The sequence below is a fragment of the Antechinus flavipes genome, chromosome 6 (assembly GCF_016432865.1).
Source record: "Antechinus flavipes isolate AdamAnt ecotype Samford, QLD, Australia chromosome 6, AdamAnt_v2, whole genome shotgun sequence".
Taxonomy (NCBI): domain Eukaryota; kingdom Metazoa; phylum Chordata; class Mammalia; order Dasyuromorphia; family Dasyuridae; genus Antechinus; species Antechinus flavipes.
Genome location: NC_067403.1, coordinates 123,450,527 through 123,472,214, shown reverse-complemented (window position 1 = coordinate 123,472,214; position 21,688 = coordinate 123,450,527). Strand labels below are relative to the sequence as shown.

General features: G+C 35.0%; 1 protein-coding gene across 1 annotated transcript in view; it reads right to left on the bottom strand.

The window, feature by feature from the left end:
* LOC127539657 (cytochrome P450 4V2) overlaps nt 1-21,688 on the bottom strand; it is a 38,482-nt gene that overhangs the window by 12,743 nt on the left and 4,051 nt on the right. The window contains exons 2-5 of the mRNA XM_051963902.1: nt 17,007-17,119; nt 7,276-7,361; nt 6,102-6,292; nt 5,681-5,750 (exon numbers count right to left, since the gene is read on the bottom strand). Of these exons, the coding sequence (XP_051819862.1) occupies nt 5,681-5,750; nt 6,102-6,292; nt 7,276-7,361; nt 17,007-17,119 (460 nt within the window). The remainder of the gene's footprint in view (nt 1-5,680; nt 5,751-6,101; nt 6,293-7,275; nt 7,362-17,006; nt 17,120-21,688) is intronic.

Sequence of the window (21,688 nt, the reverse complement as noted above, 5' to 3'; positions counted from 1 at the left end):
TTATTTTAAAGTCTTTGTGTATGTGTATTGCATATGAATGTGTGTATGTGCCTTCCAAAGAGATCTTATTTTATGGTTGTGGCTGATAGAACAGCCAATATTTTGTATATAATCCTGAAACAAGGTTAAGAATAAAATAATAGAATTCTAACTGATTGCTCAATCTAAGGATCTACATATGTTTATTTATTTTGAAAGAGACTCCCAATTGATAAAAGATCAAAAGATATGATCTATGCCCAAAGGACTACAAATTCATGAATATCCTTTTTCCTAACAATACCACTACTAGGCACAAGTACCAAAAGAGATTTTTTTTTTTTAAAAAAAAGGGAAAAGACCTATATGTACAAAAATATTTGTAGCAGTTCTCTTCTAAGGGCAAAAAAATGGAAATTGAGGGGATGTCTCAATTGGGGAATGGCTTAATAAATTGATATGTAGTTGTCATGGAATATTATTGTTCTATGGAAAATGATGTACAGGATGCTCTCAGGAAAAAAAAAAAAAAAAAAAAACCTGGAAAATTCTCCATGAACTCAAAGTGAAATATCCTGTATACAAAGTAATAACAACCTTCTGGGATGACCAGCAATAAATGACATTGCTATTCTCAAAAGTACAATGATCTGCAGCTTGTCTGAACAACTTATGTTGAAAAATCGTATCCAAAGAAAATAATTATGTCTGAATATAGATGGAAGCATTCTCTCTGTCTCTGTCTCTATCTCTCTTTCTCTCTCAGTCTGTCTTTCTCTCTCTCTCTCTCTCTCTTCCCCTCTCTTTGTCACTGTCTCTTTATCTCTGTCTCTCTCTCTTTCTCAAGGTTTTTTTTTTTAATTAGGGTGGGAGATCTATACTTTTTTTCACAACATGAATTTTTATGGAAATGTTTTATATAACTTTATATATGGTTTCTTAATGGGGGCTGGGATTGGAGATAGAGAGAATCTGGAAGTCAAAAGTTTGTAAAAAAAAAAAATTGTTTAAAATGTAACTGAGGGAAAATATTAAAGTTTAAAAAAAGAAATAGATAATCCATAGGAATTGATGGAAAAGGTGAAGTGAAGCAGAGAAAGAGAGCTAAGATTTTATGTAAAAAGCTACATCAAGATCTTCCATCTGTCTGAACTAATATATTTAGAGCAGAAAGAGACCTTATATCATCCAGTCTTATTCACTCATTTTATACTAAGGAAACTAAGGTCTAAAAAATCAACAGAGGTAACCTTGTGTTAACTTGGTATGAAAGCCAGGATTCAAGCCCAGCTACTCTGAGGCAACTTCTCTCAATAATCATCATTGCCTCATTTGTTCTAGAAATGCTGGAAGATTTGAATTCAAGAAAGTTGAGGTGCTCCCCCATTGTTATTCCCACCCCATCATAGCTACCACCACTAAATGACTGCTGATATCAACTAAAATCTGAACCTTCTTATCTTCCTCTGGATACAATGAATCACAGTCCTGAATAAGATTGGGCTGGGTGGCTTCTGTTTTCTCTGCTCATGTTCTGTTTTGCTAAGCAGAGGCCCCCAAGGCCAAGAATAATGACTCCCAATCAATACAATACTCACTTGTCTTCAAAGAGGGGGCAATAACAATGGCAAGTATAAATGGAAGCTACCCACTCTATAGATCTCATGGACAAGGTTTATGTCTTAAAACATCACAGAATCAGGGAACCAAAGAAATTCAGGCAGGGATCAAAACTTAGAGGTCATTTAATCCAACTCCTTCATTTCCCAGGTAAGGAAAACAAGCCAGAGAATCTAAGCAAGGGGTCGTAGGTCAGCATTTAGTAGGCATCAAATCTGATCATTGAACCCATGGATTACATCTGATACCAAGTGCAATGCCCTTTCCATTCCTTACGTCATTATCTTATATTGCAAAATGACCTTTTCTGTAAATATTCTGGATAAACTATTGCAGTGTGTTATGAAGACAAATTTGCTTCCTGCACTTTTCTTCTTGTTACAGCTTTTTGAGATAAAAAGAAAAATCATCTTTTAAAAAAAAATGAGTATTCCATTTTTGAGGTACTCATTTCATTGGCACAGTGAATTATCATTGAGGAAACTACCTCTGCGGATGAATATCAACATCTGTTCTGTGACATACGGTCTTAGAAATTTGTCTGGAATACCAAAAAGTTGAGTGATTTATCCACATAGGCAACATATTTCAGAAGCAGGGCTTGATGCAGATCTTCCCGACTTTAAAGTCATCTACCAATCATACAAATTTGAATATGATCTATTTATTTTCCCAACTAGGAATGAGTCACCTTTGTATTACAATTTTTGCTGCTAAGTAGCTAGTTGACCCAGCAGATTTGATTACCTATAGTTTCTAAGCTATAACTGGGTTTAATTTACCCATATTAATTTATAGTTATTAAGAAAAGGATAAACACAGATAGAGCACTGGGCCTGGCATCAGGAAGATGACACTTATGAACTCTCTATGACCCTGGACAAGTCACTTAATTGCTGTCTGCCTCGGTTTCCTCGACTATAAAATAGAAATTATAGTAGTACCTAACCTCTCAAGTTCTTGTAAAGCTCAAATTAGATGAATTTATAAAGTGCATGGCACTGTGCCTGGCACATAGTAGGTGCTATATTGCTGTTGTTATTAACCTTATAACCACTGGTCTTCCTAAGATTTTTATCCCATTTCTTATCTTCAAGTTATATATGAATAGTATTCATTTAACACAGTCAGGGAAGGGAGAAAATCCTCTGAGCTCAGCTATTTTGTCAATAAGGAGAAATAACTTGTTCCAGTCCTTGGCAACCCAGAAAATCTTACAGTTTAATAATATTATAATAGTATAAATGTTAATTATTATATTAATAATATTATGTTCCTTCTTCTCCTTTCCTGCTCCTTAATTGAGAATGTTTTCCAAGGTTTCCTCCTTAATCTTCTACCCCAGAAGTTTTTAACCTTGCCTATGAACTCTTTAAAATATTCATTTTGACAAACATATTTTGATATAATTAGTTTCCTCTGTACTCTATATATTCCAGTTTATCTACTGCCACAAAGGTCCATAACACAGAAATGTAAAGAGTCCCAGCTCTAGTCTATTCTTTCTCCAGTTCATCCTTCACATTATTACCTAAACAACCTTCCTAACACACAAACCTGATCATGCCTCTCTCCTATTAAAAAAACTTCCAGTAGCTCCATCATTCTAATCAGGTCATTCTACTGCTTAAGGACCATTTGAATCTCTACTGTCCACTAAAGAAGCTATGAATTCCTTAGCCTGTACTTAAGGTCCTAAAAAATATGGCTACAACCTTCCTCACCAGCCTTATCTTGCACTGTTACTATAGATTTATTCTGTGTTGCATACACAATGCAACTACCTTCCAATCTTATGACTCTTTCTCTCTCTTTTCTTTTGAACACCCTATTTTCTTATGCTAATCTGTGTGGGCTTGGAAAGTCACAAGTTCCCAGGGTCTCAGTTTCCTTCGCCAAAAATAAGAGCCTCGGACTACATGGCCTCTGAGGTTTCTTTACAACTTTAGACATATAATTCCAAGATTTATTCTTGGCATGGACAGTACTTCATTACCACTTCATCACACTATACAAAAACTGTTAAAATATCTTCCTTCTCTTGGTTTATCCAACAGAGGTGACAACATAGTGTTTTTTTGGAAGACCTTTATTGATTAATTGCAAATAATCTCTCCCTCCTTGAAATTTTTTTCCTAGAATACAGTTTTTTATTAAAGATTTTTATAATTAATCTCAATCTATTCCCTTCCTCCCAATCCCACTGAAAATGAGGAAAAAAAAATTTCCTGTGACAAATACGTAATCAAGCAAAACAAATTTCTTCACTGGTATGGCTTTAAAATATCTCATTCTGCATCCTGAATCCATACTTCAAAATTCTCATAACACTTTGTCCTGACCTTTACTTTGCATTTGTTACATTCTCCTTTATTTGATAGTTATCTGGGTGGCACCTTTACATCACAAGATCTTTTAGTAAAAAGAAACCATCTTTTTTTTTTTCATATTGACATTCCCAGGGGTTTGTAGAGTACCTGAAATGAAGCTAGTACTTGTCAATCAGTCAACAAGCAATTATTCAGCACACTTATAATGTTCTGATAAGAAGATAAAAGAAAAACAGTCTCTGGTCCTATGGAGTTTATATTCTAAAGAGACCCTCAATTTATATACTCAAAAGAATATGGAGGTATGGAGGTAAGCAGTCTATATACAAGCAGCTAGATGGCACATAGTGCGCAGAGTGCCAGGCCTGGAGCTAGAGTACCAAAGGATAAATTGGAATACATAGATATGAACATCTTCCTGAGTCTAAATCTGGCCTCAGACATTTACTAGCTGTGTGAACTGGACAAGTTAACCCTATTAGCCTCTTTTTATTCATCTGTCAAGTGAGCTGGAGAACAAAATGGCAAGAGTCAAACACAACTGAAACAACTGAACAACGGATTATATATGGAAAAGTAGATGGGAGCTGTGCAGATAATGTTAGACTCAAGGTATAGGATAACCTGGGTTCAAATTCTGCCTCAGACACAACTAATTCTATGACTTTGGCCAAGTCTCTTAACCTCTCAGTGGCTCAGTTTCTTCATCTGTAAAATGGGGAAAATAATAGCACCCATCTCCCACAGACTTGTAAGACTCAAATGAAATGATATGTCAAGTGTTTTATAAACCTTAAAGTGCTATACATGTTAGCTATTATTATATGTGTATGTATGTGTGTATATTCTGCACGTTATATATATACATATTTATATAGAATATATATCCTTTATATGCTATATAACACATATATATGAATTATTCATACACACATACACATGTAGATATATACATATATGTATGTGTGTAGATATAAATTTAGGGTAGATGGGGGGCTTACACAAATAATTACACAGATAATTGCTGCATTGAATTGAATTATGAAACAAAATTACTCTGAACATATGTGCATTAGAGATTAGAAGTAAAATGGTTATAACTGTGATTCATTCCATATCTTCAATGAATTTGAATTTTTGCCTCATCCAGAATTTGCACTACATGTTCCCCCTTTACTAAAAATTAATGTTCTTTTTACTCACAAGCTTAGTGATAATGATACTCTGAAAATAAACTCCATGAGACTCAAGATTTTATTGATGTATACCTCTACCCTAATGAGGGAATCTCGGCCTATCAGGATTTGCTGTAAAGACTCACTCCTATTTTTTAGGGGTTTCTGGTAAAGGAACAAGAGAAACTAAGCTGGTGTATGCATGTCTACTGCAATGAAAAGTTTTCCAGCTTGTTAAGACTGGAATGAGCTTGTATTCCTGGAGCACAGTTCTTGAGAAGCCAGACTCACTTCCATTCCAGAAAGAGACATTAAAGGAAAGGGGTTTTTAATATCAAAACCATAAATGTAATACATTGTTCACAGAAGAAATGATAGCTACCAGAAACTTGGGCAATTGCATTTATTAATGCATGCCCATTTAAAAATATTAATTGAATATGCAGGTGTATTAAAGGCCTATAAGAATCTCAAAAAATGGAATATCACATACATGATTAAAATACCACTGCTAGTACTAACTTTAAAGTCCTGAATAAATAATAATCCTTTAGAAGCTCAAAAATAGCTATTTACCTAAAAACTGAGCGGACATACTCAGAATCACCATTGGCCTGGGCACCAATATTTTTACCCATAGCAGTTTCTAGAAAATGGAAGGGGAAAAAAAAGCCCGAGTTAGATTCATAAGCACATCCATCAGTTAGGTGGGGAATGGGGTGGTTTGATGATTTGCTATTTTAAAAAATAGTATAATATTTATTATATTTTATGCTTATTGTTTTTCAATTGCCCATCATTTTCCATGCTCCCTTCTTTTCCACCCTCTTTTCTGCTTCCTCCCCTTTCTTGTAAACTGGGAAGGGATCCCCAGCTGGGCTGGGGCTACAGGGCCCAGTTCTGAGCCAGTCTAATGCTAGATCCAGCAAACTAGGCTTTTTTCTCCAACACTATTCCTATATCTGAGTACCATAATTAAACAATAATAAGAACTTACCACAGATGATGTCTAAGGCACAAAGAGTGATGTCAAGAAAACAGTTAAAGGCTTCTTGGTCAACATGTTTTTCAAGCTTACTGATTAATACATTAGCTTGTTCATTCATAATATCTAAGAATTCTTCCAAAATCATGAAATGAAAGGTTGGAGTTAGCATTTTTCTCCTGGAACGCCACTTGTTTCCAGTACTAGAAATTTGTTACAAATTAAAAAAAGAAGAAAAGGAAAAACAATGAATCTGGGAAATTTTTTAAAACTTCTTGATCTGAAATTCAAAACTGATAATTAATCTGAAATTAATATAATTAATATGTGAATATTATTAATAGTATGATAAATAACTAATCTATAGATTCTTAAATGTTTTGTAAGAATTTCAATGAGTCAGTCATAAAATTTTTTTTTACCCCTGATACATAAGATTTTGATTATAATACCATCTTGAATGACTTTAGAGCCTGCATAAATACAAGGTTTTATTGTCTCAGCAGCAATATAGTCCCTTGTTTCTGGAATGCCTGCCCTTGTTAAATCTCTACTCATCCCTAAAAGCCTAATCCCCAGGCTACCAAATCCATGATTCTCCTGATGCTAACTACCTCCCTTCTGTGATTTCATAGAGTATTTGGTTTTGTCCCTCTCTAGCAAATATCATATTTTACCATTTTACGGATCTCAGTGGTTGTCTTTGCCTCTACTAGCTTCTACAATCCAAGAGGGAAGAGAAGTAACCCTTAAACTCCTCATCTGCTTTAACAGTAACATAGAAGTTTGTATACAGTAGACACTTAATAAGCATCTGATGAATTTTAACAGTATTAATCTATGGAAGTATTACAACTTAAATATTTTCATATAAATCCACATTGAAATGATTCCTTAAATTGAGAAGGAAAAATATCCAAAATATCAAAGCCCCAAACACATTTTAATCTAAATTCATAACCATAAAATTAAACTGTAAAAGTGGGATGAAAAATGGGATGTTTTTAACACAGTTGTAGCAATATCATTACATATTGAGGAGTTGAATTGCTAAGGTTCTATATTTTACCACAAATATTTTCTTCATTTCAATAAATATAAAGAAGTATAAGAAACTATTTAGTGTTAGCTTCTGAAATCTTCAGTTCTCAAAAGAAATAGGATGACAGCTTGACACTAAACATACCTTGTAAGGAGTCCAAGGCCAAGCCAAGGTTCCAAGAATTTATACATGTAGGATTTATCTATTTGCTTTGAACTTGATAAAAGCACCTTAAGAAAGGAAAAAAGGAAATGTTCTTCAGGTTATGGAAAACTTTGGAGACAGCAAAGTAGAATGGCCTTGGATTCAGGAAGCCCTAAATACAAATTCTCTTTTTTAGTAGTCATGTGACCAGTCATTTAACTTCTCATTACTTCCAGAAAATTCTGTCAGTTTATAAACGACACAAGAACTGCTATATCATGTTAGCAGAAGGAATTTCTAAACTCAGAATTCTTTACATCAATGAAATTGAAAACCCAAACCAAAGTATGAATCAATATACACCTATCTGTGTATGTGCATATGTACCGTGTTTCCCCGATAATAAGACCTATCCCGAAAACAAGCCCTCCCCTTACTGTGTAAGATTCCTCTAAAATAAGCCCTCCCCCCAAAATAAGCCCTATTGAGATTGCTACTGTAGTGAAGGTGATCCCCTGCACTACATGCTACATTACTATACCTCTGTATGCACCGTCCCCCCTCTCCTCTCCCTCCCCTCCCCTCCCCAGTGAAACACATCCAATCAGAGCTGCAGCAGTGAGCGCGTCATCCTGTTCTTCTCCAGTGATTTGTTGCTGGAGCCATTGAGAGCAGTGCCACGGAGGAGAGCTGAGGCAGGACAACATAAAAACCCGGTATGTAAGCAGGAGTGAGGGGGCATGATGGAGGATAAAAGGGGCATGATGGAGGATAAAAGAAGAACTCAGCCAGCACTCACTGCGCTAAAGAAATGAAGAACTTCCTTGCAGAGAGAAGAATAGATCAAGTAATGATTCCTGCAGGAATGACTGTCTATCTCCAGATCCTTGATATTGCAATAAACAAGCCATTCAAGGACCATTTGCGCATGGAAGTCAATGACTACATTGAAAATAGAATGGAAAGAAATCAGCGTGGAAACTTTGTGAAGCCCTGTCTGCAAGAAGTCGTGACTTGGATGAAGAAGTCATGGGATAAAATTACTGACAGCTGTGTCGCCGAGGCACTACGAGCAGGTTACCTGGACAGGACATATTCATTTAAAGAGAGCTATATTGTTGGACATGACAGATTGGGTCCAACTTCTTCTGAAGGAAATAGAGACGCAAGACATCCAGGACGGAATTCAGGATATGGACACTTGTGACGATGTTGTTGAAGAAGATGACATGATCATTATTGAATAAAGGTACTTTTTTTGGTTCACATTTACCTGTTTATTAAAATTGCTGTCAATGTTCATTAAAATAAGCCCTCCCCTGAAAATAAGCCCTCCGGTATTTTTCTGTCCAAAAAATTAATAAGACAGTGTCTTATTATCGGGGAAACACGGCAGGTGTCTGAATAAAAGACATGTAGATAAATAGACAGTAGATAGCTACCTAGACTGATTACTTTTTAAAATTGATTTTAATTAAATCTGTGACCTTATTGGTATAGTGAACTCCAGCTTTGGAAGTCCTTCTTCCAATACAAGACCATAACCATTAGGCATACATAGTCTTGGAGAGTTGTCTAGCACACTAAGAGGAAAAGTGACTTTCTGAGTGAGAATTACACAGTTGTATGAGTCAAGAGCAGCATTTGAATTTAGCTCTTCTGGTTTTTGAAGACTTGGATGTTTTCCACTCCCTCTATCTCCATTCTCCCTGTATCTCTCTAACTCTATCTTTGACTCTGTCTCTGTCTCTCTCTATATGTCTGTCTGTCTCTCTATCTCTGTCTCACTCTGTCTCTATCTCACTCCCCCTCCTCTTCCCTCCCTCTTTTCTGTCTCACTCTATCTCTCTGTCTCTGTCTCTCCCTCTCTATCTCTCTCCCCTCTCTCTCCCTCTCTCCTTCCCTCCCTCTTTGTCTCTCTCAGTCTCTATCTGTTTCTGTCTGTCTGTCTCTCCATTCTTCCCTTTCCCCCCATATAAGCACCCAAATAAATATAATTACAAACATATATCATCATACATAATATGTATTACATGCACATATATAGGGAAAAAGTATTGAAGCTGTTTTAAATATTAAAACACCTGCATAAACATATCTAACATATATAGGACTGCTTGCCATCTAGGGGAGGGGGTGGAAGGAGGGAGGGGAAAAATCGAAACAGAAGCGAGTGCAAGGGATAATGTTGTAAAAAATTAACTTGGCATGGATTCTGTCAATATAAAGTTATTATTAAATAAAATAAAATAAAATAAAAAAACACCTGCATAGAACAATTTAGATCTAAAACAAAAATTTCAAAATCTATTTAAAATTTCTACATAATTTTGCTATGATTTGGCATATGGTTTCATTTATTCATGTATAAATCTTCCCACCCAGGGCAGATTCCTCTTAGCAAAGCTAGCTCTCTAATGTACACTTGTAGTTACAACTTTAAAATTCTGTTTTAAATAGTGCAATGTAACAGTCAATAAGCATTTGCTAAGCACCTACTATGTGCCAGGCACTGTGCTTGACACTGGAAGCACCATGCTAAGCTAAGGGATAGAGAAGATTAATCAAATCAGTGTGAAGCAATGAACAGCACACAAGACTTGGACATAGGACACATGGATTTGAAACTGGTTTCTAACTACCTAAATGGCCTAATAATGCATTGCTGTGTTCAAGGGTATGAGCAGTTTAATATTAATAATTAATTGATAATTTATAACCTTAAGGCATATTTTCAGAATGCTCTCCACAATGGTTGGATCAATTCACGCTAACTGTGAATCAGTGTCCCAGTTTTTCCACAGCCCCTCCAACATTTGTGTCAAATGGTAGTCATCTTTAGAGCAAAGGGGTTAGAAGGAGGAAAAAAATTTACATCACAACTTTATTACATATTTTAAAGGAAAAGCAAGTTATACATAATAGATTTGCAGCTTTATGTATAATCATTTTTTCTCTTCTATGCTGTGAAAATATTCATTTTATTTCTTAAGTTCAGAACAAAATAAAAAAATTAAAAACTATAATATTAGAATATTATAAAGCACTTTCTCATGTGAATTCTATCGATGTTTGTTTCTATTTAAGGTGCTTCTCAGACTACATTTGCTGAGTAAAAAGTCTCTGGTAGTTCCTACCAAGCCGAAAAAGATACCAGCAACACATTGTGATTAGAAAAGCTAAAAGCAAAGGGTTTGGTCACAGCCTAAGCATCTGATGACATAATCTGGCCAATGTATCTCATAAGGAACCTAAGGGAGAAGGCTTGTGAACTTGTCTTATGCAGAAAGTATCCCATTTAAAAAATTATGGCTCCTTTATTGAAGAATTTCTTAAGACTCTTTCTAGAAACATAATAACATACTTTTGAAGCCCAAACTTATAGTAATAATTAAAAGAAAGCTATGTCTACAGTTCTTTAAAGTTTATTAAGCACTTTTCTCACAATAACTCTCTCCTAATGTGGCAGTGAAAAGTATTATGAAATCTATTTTACAGGTGATGAAACTGACACCTTTGTAATCTGAATCAAAACCCACTGCCTTTTGTCATACATTAGATGAACTGGTCCATACAGCATCATCAGCACTTTAAGAATGTGTTTGTTTTGACTCAAAGTTATCTTAGAACTTCTCAGAGTGTTGTCTATAGTTCAGGCAAGAAAGGGTTGATGTGGCACCAGAGAGACTTTGATCCTTTCATCTGGGTTGTTCTTTAATACTGTGAAAATACAACATGTTGTTGCCAACATGAACAACCCTTCCTCCCTCCCTCATAAAATAGTTATTGGTTTTTGTTTTGTTTTTCTATTTATTTCTGGTGAGAAAAATCAAAAAAAATTTTTAAAGGTAGTTTGATCTCAGACCAGATTGACATCTATCAATCTACCTTATTAGAGATTAAAAATAATAAACTTTGAAAATGTTTTTGAATTAATTTTAAAATAATAAAAACCTATTACATGTTAACATAAATAATATATTTTTTAAATAACATTTTCCAATGCAAAAAATTTAAGAATAGCATTATTTTAACATTTTTGTAAATCTCTGCAACATATCAAATAGGCAGGAATAGGAATAGATTTTTCTATCTTCTTCTGTATATAATCTGTTGTAATAACTTGTTTTAAAGTGTATGAAGTGCAGAAAATGAATATGTAGATAGAAAAGAAAAAAAGCATTTTAATTGACAAATAATGTTAGTATTATTATGAAAATAGTACAAATCATCCTCAGATCTCAATGATCTCCAGGTCACGTTTTTTGATGAACAGTATGTATAAGGAAATAAGCAAGAAACAGAGAGGGCCAATCACTGTAGAAGGAAGAAAGGAAGGAAAAAAAGCATTTATTAAGCACCTCCTCAGATGTCAATTACTGTGCAAAATGTCTTTACAAATGTTATCTCATTTGATCTTCACAACAACCGTGGCAAGTAATAATAACAATTGCCAATTTATATGGTGCTAAGAGCTTTACAACTATTTCATATTCTCAACAACCCTGAGAATTTAGCAGCTCCCATCTTACAGATGAAGAAACTGACTCAAACAGAAATTAAATTACTTACCTAGAGTCATACAGCTAATAAGCATCTAAGGCCAATGATGTCTTCCTGATTCCTAGGAAGGAACTGGATAAAGTACTGGGTCCAAAGTCAGGAAGACTCACATTCATGAGTGCAAATCCAGCCTTAAAACCCTTACCAGCTTTATGACTGTGGGCAAGTCACTTACCCATGTTTGCCTTAGTTCCTAATGTATAATATAGGCTGGAGAAGGAAATGGCAAATCATTCTAGTATCTTTGCCAAGAAAATCCAAAATGGGGTCAACTAAGAGTTGAATACAACTGACAAAATGACTAAACAACTTCCTGACTCAAGGTATAGTTCTTTATGCCTTGAACCACCTAGCTACTTCATACAGACTGGAGGTAAAAGTGTCAGTATATTATATACCACCTGTTTAATCAAGGGCAGGCTACTTAACCTTTTAATGGCTCGAGCAGCTCTAAGACTATAAATTATGGACCAGTTGCTGAGCTGCATAGGTGGAGGTAACTTTCATTTATCCTCAGGCCAAGGGTTTCTCCTTCACATTCCTTATAAAAACAAGACTGCTGCCGAACTAGGTCAAAGGACCTCATACAAACATTTTTCTTATTGTCCGTCACCTAAAAAATGTGTAACTAAGACTGATAAGTTTAATGGAAGGGCCATTTAAAAAGTTATGAAAATGAATGCCTAAAGAATAAAACTAAATCCACAGGGATAAAAAAAAGCAATGAGGTGATCAATGATATTTATAATATCCCAGGTTTTACTTTCTTTAACTGGCCAAAAGAAAATTCTTATAGAATCATTCATAGGAAGTAAGAGATAAAAGAGATTAGTATATGTCATCTAGTCCTACCGGAGAAAAGAAGCTTAGAGAAAGGAGATACCGTTCTGTTTAAGAGAGAGAAGAGGCTTAAACACATTTCAGTGATTTTTTTTAAAGTATAATTCCAAACTGCTTTTCAGAGTATTGGGACCAGTTCACAGCTCCTTCAAGACAACTGTAAATGAGAGAAGAGGCTTAGAGAATAGAAAGGAGGAACTTTTCTGTTTAAGTGATTATACTCTCATAAAACATGGTCCCTAAATGAGAAAAACCAAACCTTTAACTAGCTTGGTGCTTTAAGGGCAGGTAAGAGATGAAATGTAAAAAAAAAAAAAAAAAAAAAAAAAAAATTAAGTTTAATTTTTAATGTTTCCATAATTAAAATCAAGAGTTGGGCAAGGGACAGCTAGGTGGTACAGTGGATAGATCACCAATCCTGGAATTAAGAGGACCCAACTTCAAATAGAGCCTCAGACACTTACTAGTTGTGTGATCCTGGGTAAGTCACTTAACTCCAATTGCCTCAGGAGGGAAAAAAAGAGAAAGACAGGGAGAGAGTTAGGCCAGTCCTACAACATGAAATAAATACATACATAAATAAATAAAGGGGCTAGCTAAAAGGTACATTGCTACGCCAGGGATACTAAGGGAACAGGAGGAAGGGCTCCTGTGTTGGACAGCTTTAGATTAGGGCAGGATAAAGTGAGAAAGAATAAAAACAATAACTGATATTCATATATGTGCAATACTACAAGATTTACAAGGCATTTTCTTTCTGGCATTAGTGGTATACTGATTAAGAGGAAAAAATGGAAGTTACAAGATTAAGTAAAAGTCAGGGAAAAGTCAGAGAACTTCTAGCTAATCTTGGTAAATTCAAATCACCAGCTTCGGAAGCACTCTTCATACAGTCAGTTCTTAGAGAACTGGCAGATGAGGCTGAGGAGCCACTGTTTAAGAATCATAAAGGATCCTGGAGAACAAGAGGGGTACAGTAGGACCTGAGAAGAGCAAATAGTTTTTGGATTTCTAAAAACATAGAAAGGGAGTTTACAAAATTCTTATCCAGAGTTCCAATTCAGAGGAAATTTCTAGAAAATATTACTAGAAGAATGAATAATGAATAACTAGAAAAGAAGCTAGGAAGGCTTCTGTAAGTATAGGTCATACTATTACTCAAAGCATAAGACTACAAATATCCAAATGAAAAATTGCTTCAAGTCACTCTTGAAGTATATAAAGAGTGTAATATATAATACACATTTGCCTACTGAAAAAATTAAGAGAACAACTAGTAGGCCATTTACAGTTTTGGAAAAACTGTAATTTGGTCCAATTACTCTGAAAAGCAGTTTGGAACTATTCTTTTTTAAAAAGCCACTAAAATATCTATAACCTTTGACTAAATAATCCAGGCCAGTACCCAAAGGCAGTCAAAGATAGAAAAGGCTTAAATTCACCAGAATATTTATTGGTGCAAACTATGTACAAACAAAATGCAGAAAGGCCAATCTAGGGATAATCTCAAAATAAGATTAAGGAAGCCTGAAAAAGGCTTCTTGGAGAAGAAATTTAGCTAAGATTTGAAGGAAGTCAGAAAAGCCAAGGAAGTAGAGATGAAGGAGAATATTCCAGGCATGGGGGATTGCCAGTGAAAATGCCCAGTCAAAAGATGGCATGAGCTATGATGGTCAAGGTCACTGGAACACAGTGTACAGGAAAAGGAATAAGCTGTAAAAAGACTAGAAAGGTAGGGAGCGGAGCAAGTTAGGAAAAGCTTTAAAAATCAAATGGAGGGATTTATAATTGATCCTAGGAGGCAAAAGGGAGTCAATGGAATTTATTGAATAGGGCAATGACACATTGAGACCTGGGCATGAAGGCTGACAGGTGAGTGGAGTTTTTGTTTTTTGTTTTTTTGTTTTTTTTTTTTTTTACGTGAGTGAGAGATTTAAAGAAACTAACCAGCAGCTATTGACCAGAATTGAGATAAAGAAAGCCTAAACCAAGATTCTGGCTGTGACAAAGGAGAAAAAGAGGCATATCAAGACAGATTACAAAGGGAGAAATGACAAGCCTTGGCAAGAGAATGGATACAGGACAAGGGGGTGTCAGAGAGTACAGAATCAAAGACGTTGCAAGTCTAGATGGTTGGTGCCCTCAACCATGACAAGAAAAATTCATAAGAGGAGAAAGTTTTCAATTTTGGATGTGTTGAGTTTAAGATGTCTATGAGACATCCAATTTGAGATATCTAATAGGCAGTTAGAGACAGAAAACTATGGGTAAGCAAAGAGCTTTGGGCTGAATAGCAAGATTTTAGAATCATCAGCATAGAGATGAAATTTGATTAATGAGAGATGAGATCACAAATAGTATACAGAGAGAAGAAAAGATAGCCCAAGGAATTTCCACTATACTCTGGTATGAGGAGAGGATACGGCAAAAGAGATGGAGGAGAGTGGTCAGATGAGTAACAAGAAAACCAGAAGAGAGAGGTTCTCTCTAGACAGAGAGTATCAAGGAGAAGAAACCAATTAACTACATCAATTTGCAAAGAAGTAGAAAAGGATGAAGATTGAGAGAAAAGACATTACATTTGGCAATTGAGAGATAACTGGTCCTTTTGAACAGAGCAATTTTGGTTGATTAAGTTGGAAGCCAGATTTCCAACTTCTTTCTGGTATAGCTTGGACCATATGGTTACCAAAGTACTCTTCCATCTCCAAAATTCATCAAGAATGTTGAAGACTGAGGCAAATGCCATTTGCTGTATTTGATAATTAAGTGAATAAGTTTGTTGGTTAAAAGGAAGAAGAAAGATGAACACAGGGTGTAAAATGAAGGAAGATGTTTTTGCCTATATATATGGAGCAAGCAAGAAGAAAGGCAGTGAGCACCTGCTGTAGACAGCATTTCTCAAAGAATGTAACTACAAAAGGGAAGAGGGACATGGAATTCAGGCTAGCAGGGATGGTGAATGGATGGATCAAGCAAGGGTTTCTTGGGTAAGATATGGGCATGTTTGTAGGGAAAAGGAAAGTAGTCGATAGACTGGGAGAAACTGACAATAAGAGAGGGGGTGTATGCCAGAAGGGGCAATTTCCTAAATAAGAGAAGATAGAATGGAATTGCTTGTGAGTGGAGCCAGATTACTTTGGCAAGGAGAAAGGTCACTTGTTATGTGAGAGAGAGGTTTAGGAAGAAATATTGGAAGAAGGCTTCTGGGCCTTGAGTGATGAGAAGTTGAAGAAAAGATACAGTTCTTGGTAAATGACCTCAAATTTTCAGTAAAGTATGAGACAATGTTCTCAGCTGAGTTGGTTGGGGTGGAAGAACCATAGGATGCTTGAGGAGGGATAAAAAAAGCTATAAGGATAGTAACACCTCTCTGAATTCCAGCTTGCTTAAGCAGGGCTCAACCAGACACACATCAAAGCCTCCAAGCTTATCAGGGTGGGATTGGGTCCATAGATGGCTGCTACAATTCCATTCTGGGCAAAATAAACAGACTTAGTCTTTAAAAATAAATAACATGATTTTAAAGGTTTTCCATTTAACTTGTTGACCACAGTCTCCTTTGATTTGAATGCCAATTAAAGAAAAGCATAGTAGGAGAGAAAACTGATCATAGTAATATATCATAAATAAAAAACATTTCAGTCTGGAATATTTCAATTAATTTTTTCTAATCATAACCATTATGACTGATGTTCTCACGCAACCACACCTACACACATGCACACATGTATAGTGAGGATACTGTAATAAAGGGAAAAGTATTCAATCTCTACTTGCACTTTTCTAAATTTATAGGCAGTTAGGTAGTGAATAGAGTTTTGTACCAGGTATCAGAAAGATCTATGTTCAAATTCAACTGTAGGTATTTATTTATTGTGTGACCCTGGGAAAGTAGGTTAACATTTCTGAGCCTCAAATTCTTCATCTGTAAAACGAAGGAAGGAATAGCACCTACCACCAGTTGTTGTGAAGTTAAAATAAGACAATGTTTGTGAAACTTCAAAGCGCTATATTGATGGGAATTAATTATTTTTAATAATACTAGTAGTAGATAATACTTCCTAGTACTATTTATTATCTAACTAGTATTGTCTAGGTGGTAGATAATGCTGTCCAGCTGAACTTAGACAAGTCATATGACCTCTGCATGTCTCAGTTACCTTATCTACAAACTGAGAGGACAGGACTAAAAGTACCTTTTTAAACCTATAATACTCCAAGTATTTTCCAAAGTAATACACTGAGTAACAGGAAGTATTGCTGATAAGGAATTAGAATTTAACAGTTCTTCAAATTGCATGTTTCTGTTTGAAATATAAACTCACCTCCACATTATCAGCATGATACAATGCCACCATTGGCACTGGTCCTACCCACAATTTTAGCAGAGGTTCCTGTCGGTATTCTTCAGAATAATAATTGATCTGTTCAAAAAATTCTGAGAAATAAATGTTTTCAGTTAAAATTCAGTCAAATGAACATTTGAGAAATCAAATTTTTATAGAAATCATGCATTTAATAAAATACCTCTAACTTCCATGAACACCACTTAAGATTCAGTCTTAAAAAATAGAAATGAGAAGAACGACTTCCAATATAATGACTAAAAATAGAAACCAAATTCCCTCTATGGACTTCTATGTGCTAAAACATATTTGATTTTTTTAAATCTATTTTTTTAATATTTGTGTTATATTTTCAGTACATTCATATGGTGCAAGATGATCATCTGGGGTTTTTTTCCATCTTGGTAACTATTTTTCTCCAAATACTTCTTAATTAAAACTTTCCCTCAATTTTACTACCTGCAAACTCATCAAATACTAAATTCCTATATGTAATTAGTCATGTCTACAATGTCTATTTTGTTACACTATTTTGATTTCTCCTATTTGTTTTTCTGTAGATTGTTTCAGTATCAGCTTTAATAACATTTGCTTTATCATATGTTTTAAAATCATTGGGACAGGGAGAAAAAAAACTACCTTAATTCAGTTTTTCTCTCTATTAACCTAAAATTCAACAAAAATAATAATTAGTTATTTGAAGGACAGCAGACCAATACATGGTATGTACAACTACAGCATATCATCAATGATAACTTGCAAATTTTCATGTATTGTCTATTCTGATTTTATATTGCTTACTTAGATTTTAATTCCCTCGAGGATAACAATTTTCTGTATTTATCTTTGAATCCCCAGGCCCTAGCACCAAGCCTGGAACTTAATTAATAAAAGTCTTTGCTTGACTAAAGTTTTGCATTTCTTTGTATCTCAAGTGTTTGACACATTATGAATACCTGTTGGGTGACCAAGTGAAAAGTATTATAACTGGAAAAAGAAATAGATTAGTCCTGCATCAAGAAGGATAGATAGCAGATAGACAATTTGAGTTCTTCTCATCCATTAAATATTAAAAGACTTGGAGAAAGGCACTTAGTATATAAGGTAGAACCTTTCTGAAAGATTTATATTAATGGGAAGATTTGGATGAAAATCATAGCAGAAGAGAAGGATATATGGTTAGATTGGGATTTCCAACTTCTTTCCTTTTATTCCTTCTAATATCACTTGTTATTATTCTTTGTCAGCCTTTAAAGTATTCTTATGCTTATGATCCAACAAAATCATCAAATGAGAAAATGATTGAAAAACTAAAGACTGGATTTTATGGGAGGCTACATGTAGGAAGTCAGAAGGGAAAAAGAGGAACCAGCAAAAAAGAAAAAAGAGAGGGAATGAGCTGCCAAAGACATAGGAGGTAAAAAAAGGTTATTAGTTCACTCATTTATTCATTCAACAAATCTTTATTATGTGCTTACTGTTTGCAGAACACTGTGGTAGTTCTGGGAAAGGTACAAAATTTTGGACAAGATTGAGTTTACCACGTAGTAGGAAGATGGCTGTTATTCAGTTGAGGTAGCTACTGCTAACTCTTTGTGACCCCATTTAGGAGTTTTCTTGGCAAAGATACTGAAGTGGTTACTTCTCTAGTAAGTGTCTTAAGATTAGATGTGAACTTAAGTCTTCCTGACTCCAAGTTTGGCTCTATCCACCATGCCCCTGCACTTTCTATTTTATTATTCCATGTAGGATGATGTCAGATTAGAACAAAACTTGAATGTTGGACAAATGAGATTGAATGTTGGAACATGTGTAACAGGAAGGCTCAATCAATAGTGTGCACAAAACTGGGCAGCATAGCTAACACATTAGATTACAGTCAGGAATTCCAAGATTCCCATCTTAATAGTCTAGGCCTTTTATGGTATTCTTTTATGAATTAGATTCAGTGGGTTAAATATAAAGTCACTTGCTTTTTTAAAAAATCACCTTTTCAATAAAATACAGGACAGAAAACGTACTGGTAGATAGCAGTTATTCCTAAAATATCTCGGGGATTTTGAGGACTGCAAATGTAATAATTACTTCAGCAAAAGTATAAGACACATCAGAAATTTTTAAAAACCACTACAATCTAAGCCTTTATTAAAAATGATCACTTTTAGGAATAAGGAAATGATCGTACTTCTGTACTATGTCATACTCAGATCATTAGAAGGGTATTAATAATGTGGAGCACGTTCAGAGGAGAGCAAACAAGGTAGCACAAAGCCTTGAATTCCATGTCATATGAAAGTCTTTTTAATACAACTGGGGATAGTAAGCATATAGGAGAGGAGGTACAGAAGGGATATGATGGACTTGGTCAAGATTCTGAAGAGATATCATATGGATTGGAAGAGGAATTAAATTCGTTCTGTCTAAAGTCCTAGGCAAGAAGTAGGAGCAATAAGTGAAGATGAAAATGTAGGATTGGTATCAAGAAAAACTTAATCACTGCAACTGTCCAAAAATCCTCTTTTTGAAGATAGGTTCAAAGTAGATTCAGGATGTTGAATGTGTTATAGTGAAAACTTCTTTCTGAGAACACTAGGAAATGAACATAAACTGCTTGCATTTTTGTTTTTCTTCCCGGGTTATTTTTATCTTCTGAATCCAATTCTCCCTGTGCAACAAGAAAACTGCTCAGTTCTGCACACATATATTGTATCTAGGATATACTGTAACCTATTCAACATGTAAAGGACTGCTTGCCATCTGGGGGAGGGGGTGGAGGAAGGGAGGGGAAAAATCGAAACAGGAGTGAGGGCAAGGGATAATGCTGTAAAAAATTACCCTGGCATGGGTTCCATCAATAAAAAGTTATTTTAAAAAATTAAAATTAAAAAAAAAAACTTCTTTCTGGTATAGCTTGGACTATATGGTTACCAAAGTACTCTTCCATCTCCAAAATTCATCAAGAATGTTGAAGACTTAGGCAAATGCCATTTGCTGTATTTGATAATTAAGTGAATAAGTTTGTTGGTTAAAAGGAAGAAGAAAGATGAACACAGAGTGTAAGATGAAGGAAGTGTTTTTGCCTGTTTATTTTTAGGATAATGGAGAGTTAACATATTTGTTGACAGAAGCAAAGAAGCTAGCAGAAAGAGAAAGAAACTGAAGACACATGAAAGAGAACAAAACTGAGGGAGGAAATTCCTAGAGGAGGTGAGAAGTTTTAACAAGAGCAGATGCTTAAATAAATTATAGGGTTTATAAAATTCTCTTTAGAGATGATTTCATTTAGTCCATAAGGATCCTTTGAGGCTGGTATAATTTCTAAATCTGAGATGAAATGATTTGCGATCACAAAGCTGATCACAAAGGTCAAAGGCAGAATTCATATCTACTTCTTTTTGGACTACAGGGCCAACAATCTTACCATACTGCCTCCCAAAGAACAAAAATTACCAATCTTGGTATAAAGAAGAGAGGAATTATGATAAATAATCATATTTATAGGAAAGATTATATCCCCTTTGGGGGAGGAAAAGAGGAAGATAAAAGGCTCCAAAGAGCAAGACATTTGAAATGGGCCTTGACTGGTTTTAACGGAAGGGATGGAACAAAGACCTTTAAAAGATCAGAAATGGTATTAGCAAAAACACAGAGTGTAAAAATCAGAAAATATATGATGAATAAATTAGTTTATCTGGAACACTAAGTAGGTGGCAGGACCTAGTGTGAGATAAAACTGAAAAGTTAATTAATTAGAATTAAGAACTCAACTCCAGAGAATGGCTTTAGTAAGAAGGACATGTCTAAAACAGAATAAAAAGAACAAAGACTGGTTAAAGATAAATAATGAAAATTAAACTTTTTTGAAATGAGGGTGTATGTAAGAAGAGGAAGAAGAAGAGCAGAGAAGACATAATCTAAATTTGCAGTGAATCCAATTAATGAAGTCTCCATTAATTTCAATTAATTAATTAATCTAATTAATGAAATTGCAATGAATGAAGTTATATAGAAGAGAAGAACAGGGGAAGCTCCTTTATTTATTCCCTTCAATAAAAAAAATAGGGCAAATAAGAATAAGATGAAGTCTCTATATGGAGGGTAGAAAAAAATTTCAAATAGCTACTGCTGTTGGCAGGGAAATGGTATAGTAGAAAGGGCACTTTTTGTTGTTGTTCAATTCATTGTATCTGACTCTATGTGAACTCATGGACTTTATCCATAGAATTATCCAGAAACATACTGGAGCAGTTTAGCATTTCCTTCTCCAATGTGTCCCCATTTTACAAACAAGGAACTAAGGCAAATAGTGATTATGTGACTTTTCTAGGATCACACAGCTTCTGAGGTAGGATTTGAAATTTGCATCTTCCTGATTCCTGGCCTAGTGCTCTATCAATTGCACTAACTAGATGTTCCAGAAAGGGAACTTAGTCTAGAGTCAAGGGACAAGTGTTCCTAATATGATTCTGATCTGTGTTACCCTGGACAAATCATCTAACCTTCCTGGGTTTCAGTTTCCTCATAGTAAGGAGTTTAGACTATAAAAGGATTAGACTAGATGGCCTCTGAGTCTCTAGAAATATAATCCTATGAACAAATAGTCAAAGAGTGTTGAGCACAGAGCAGAGAGAACATAACATAATCTAAATCTGTAGTGAATC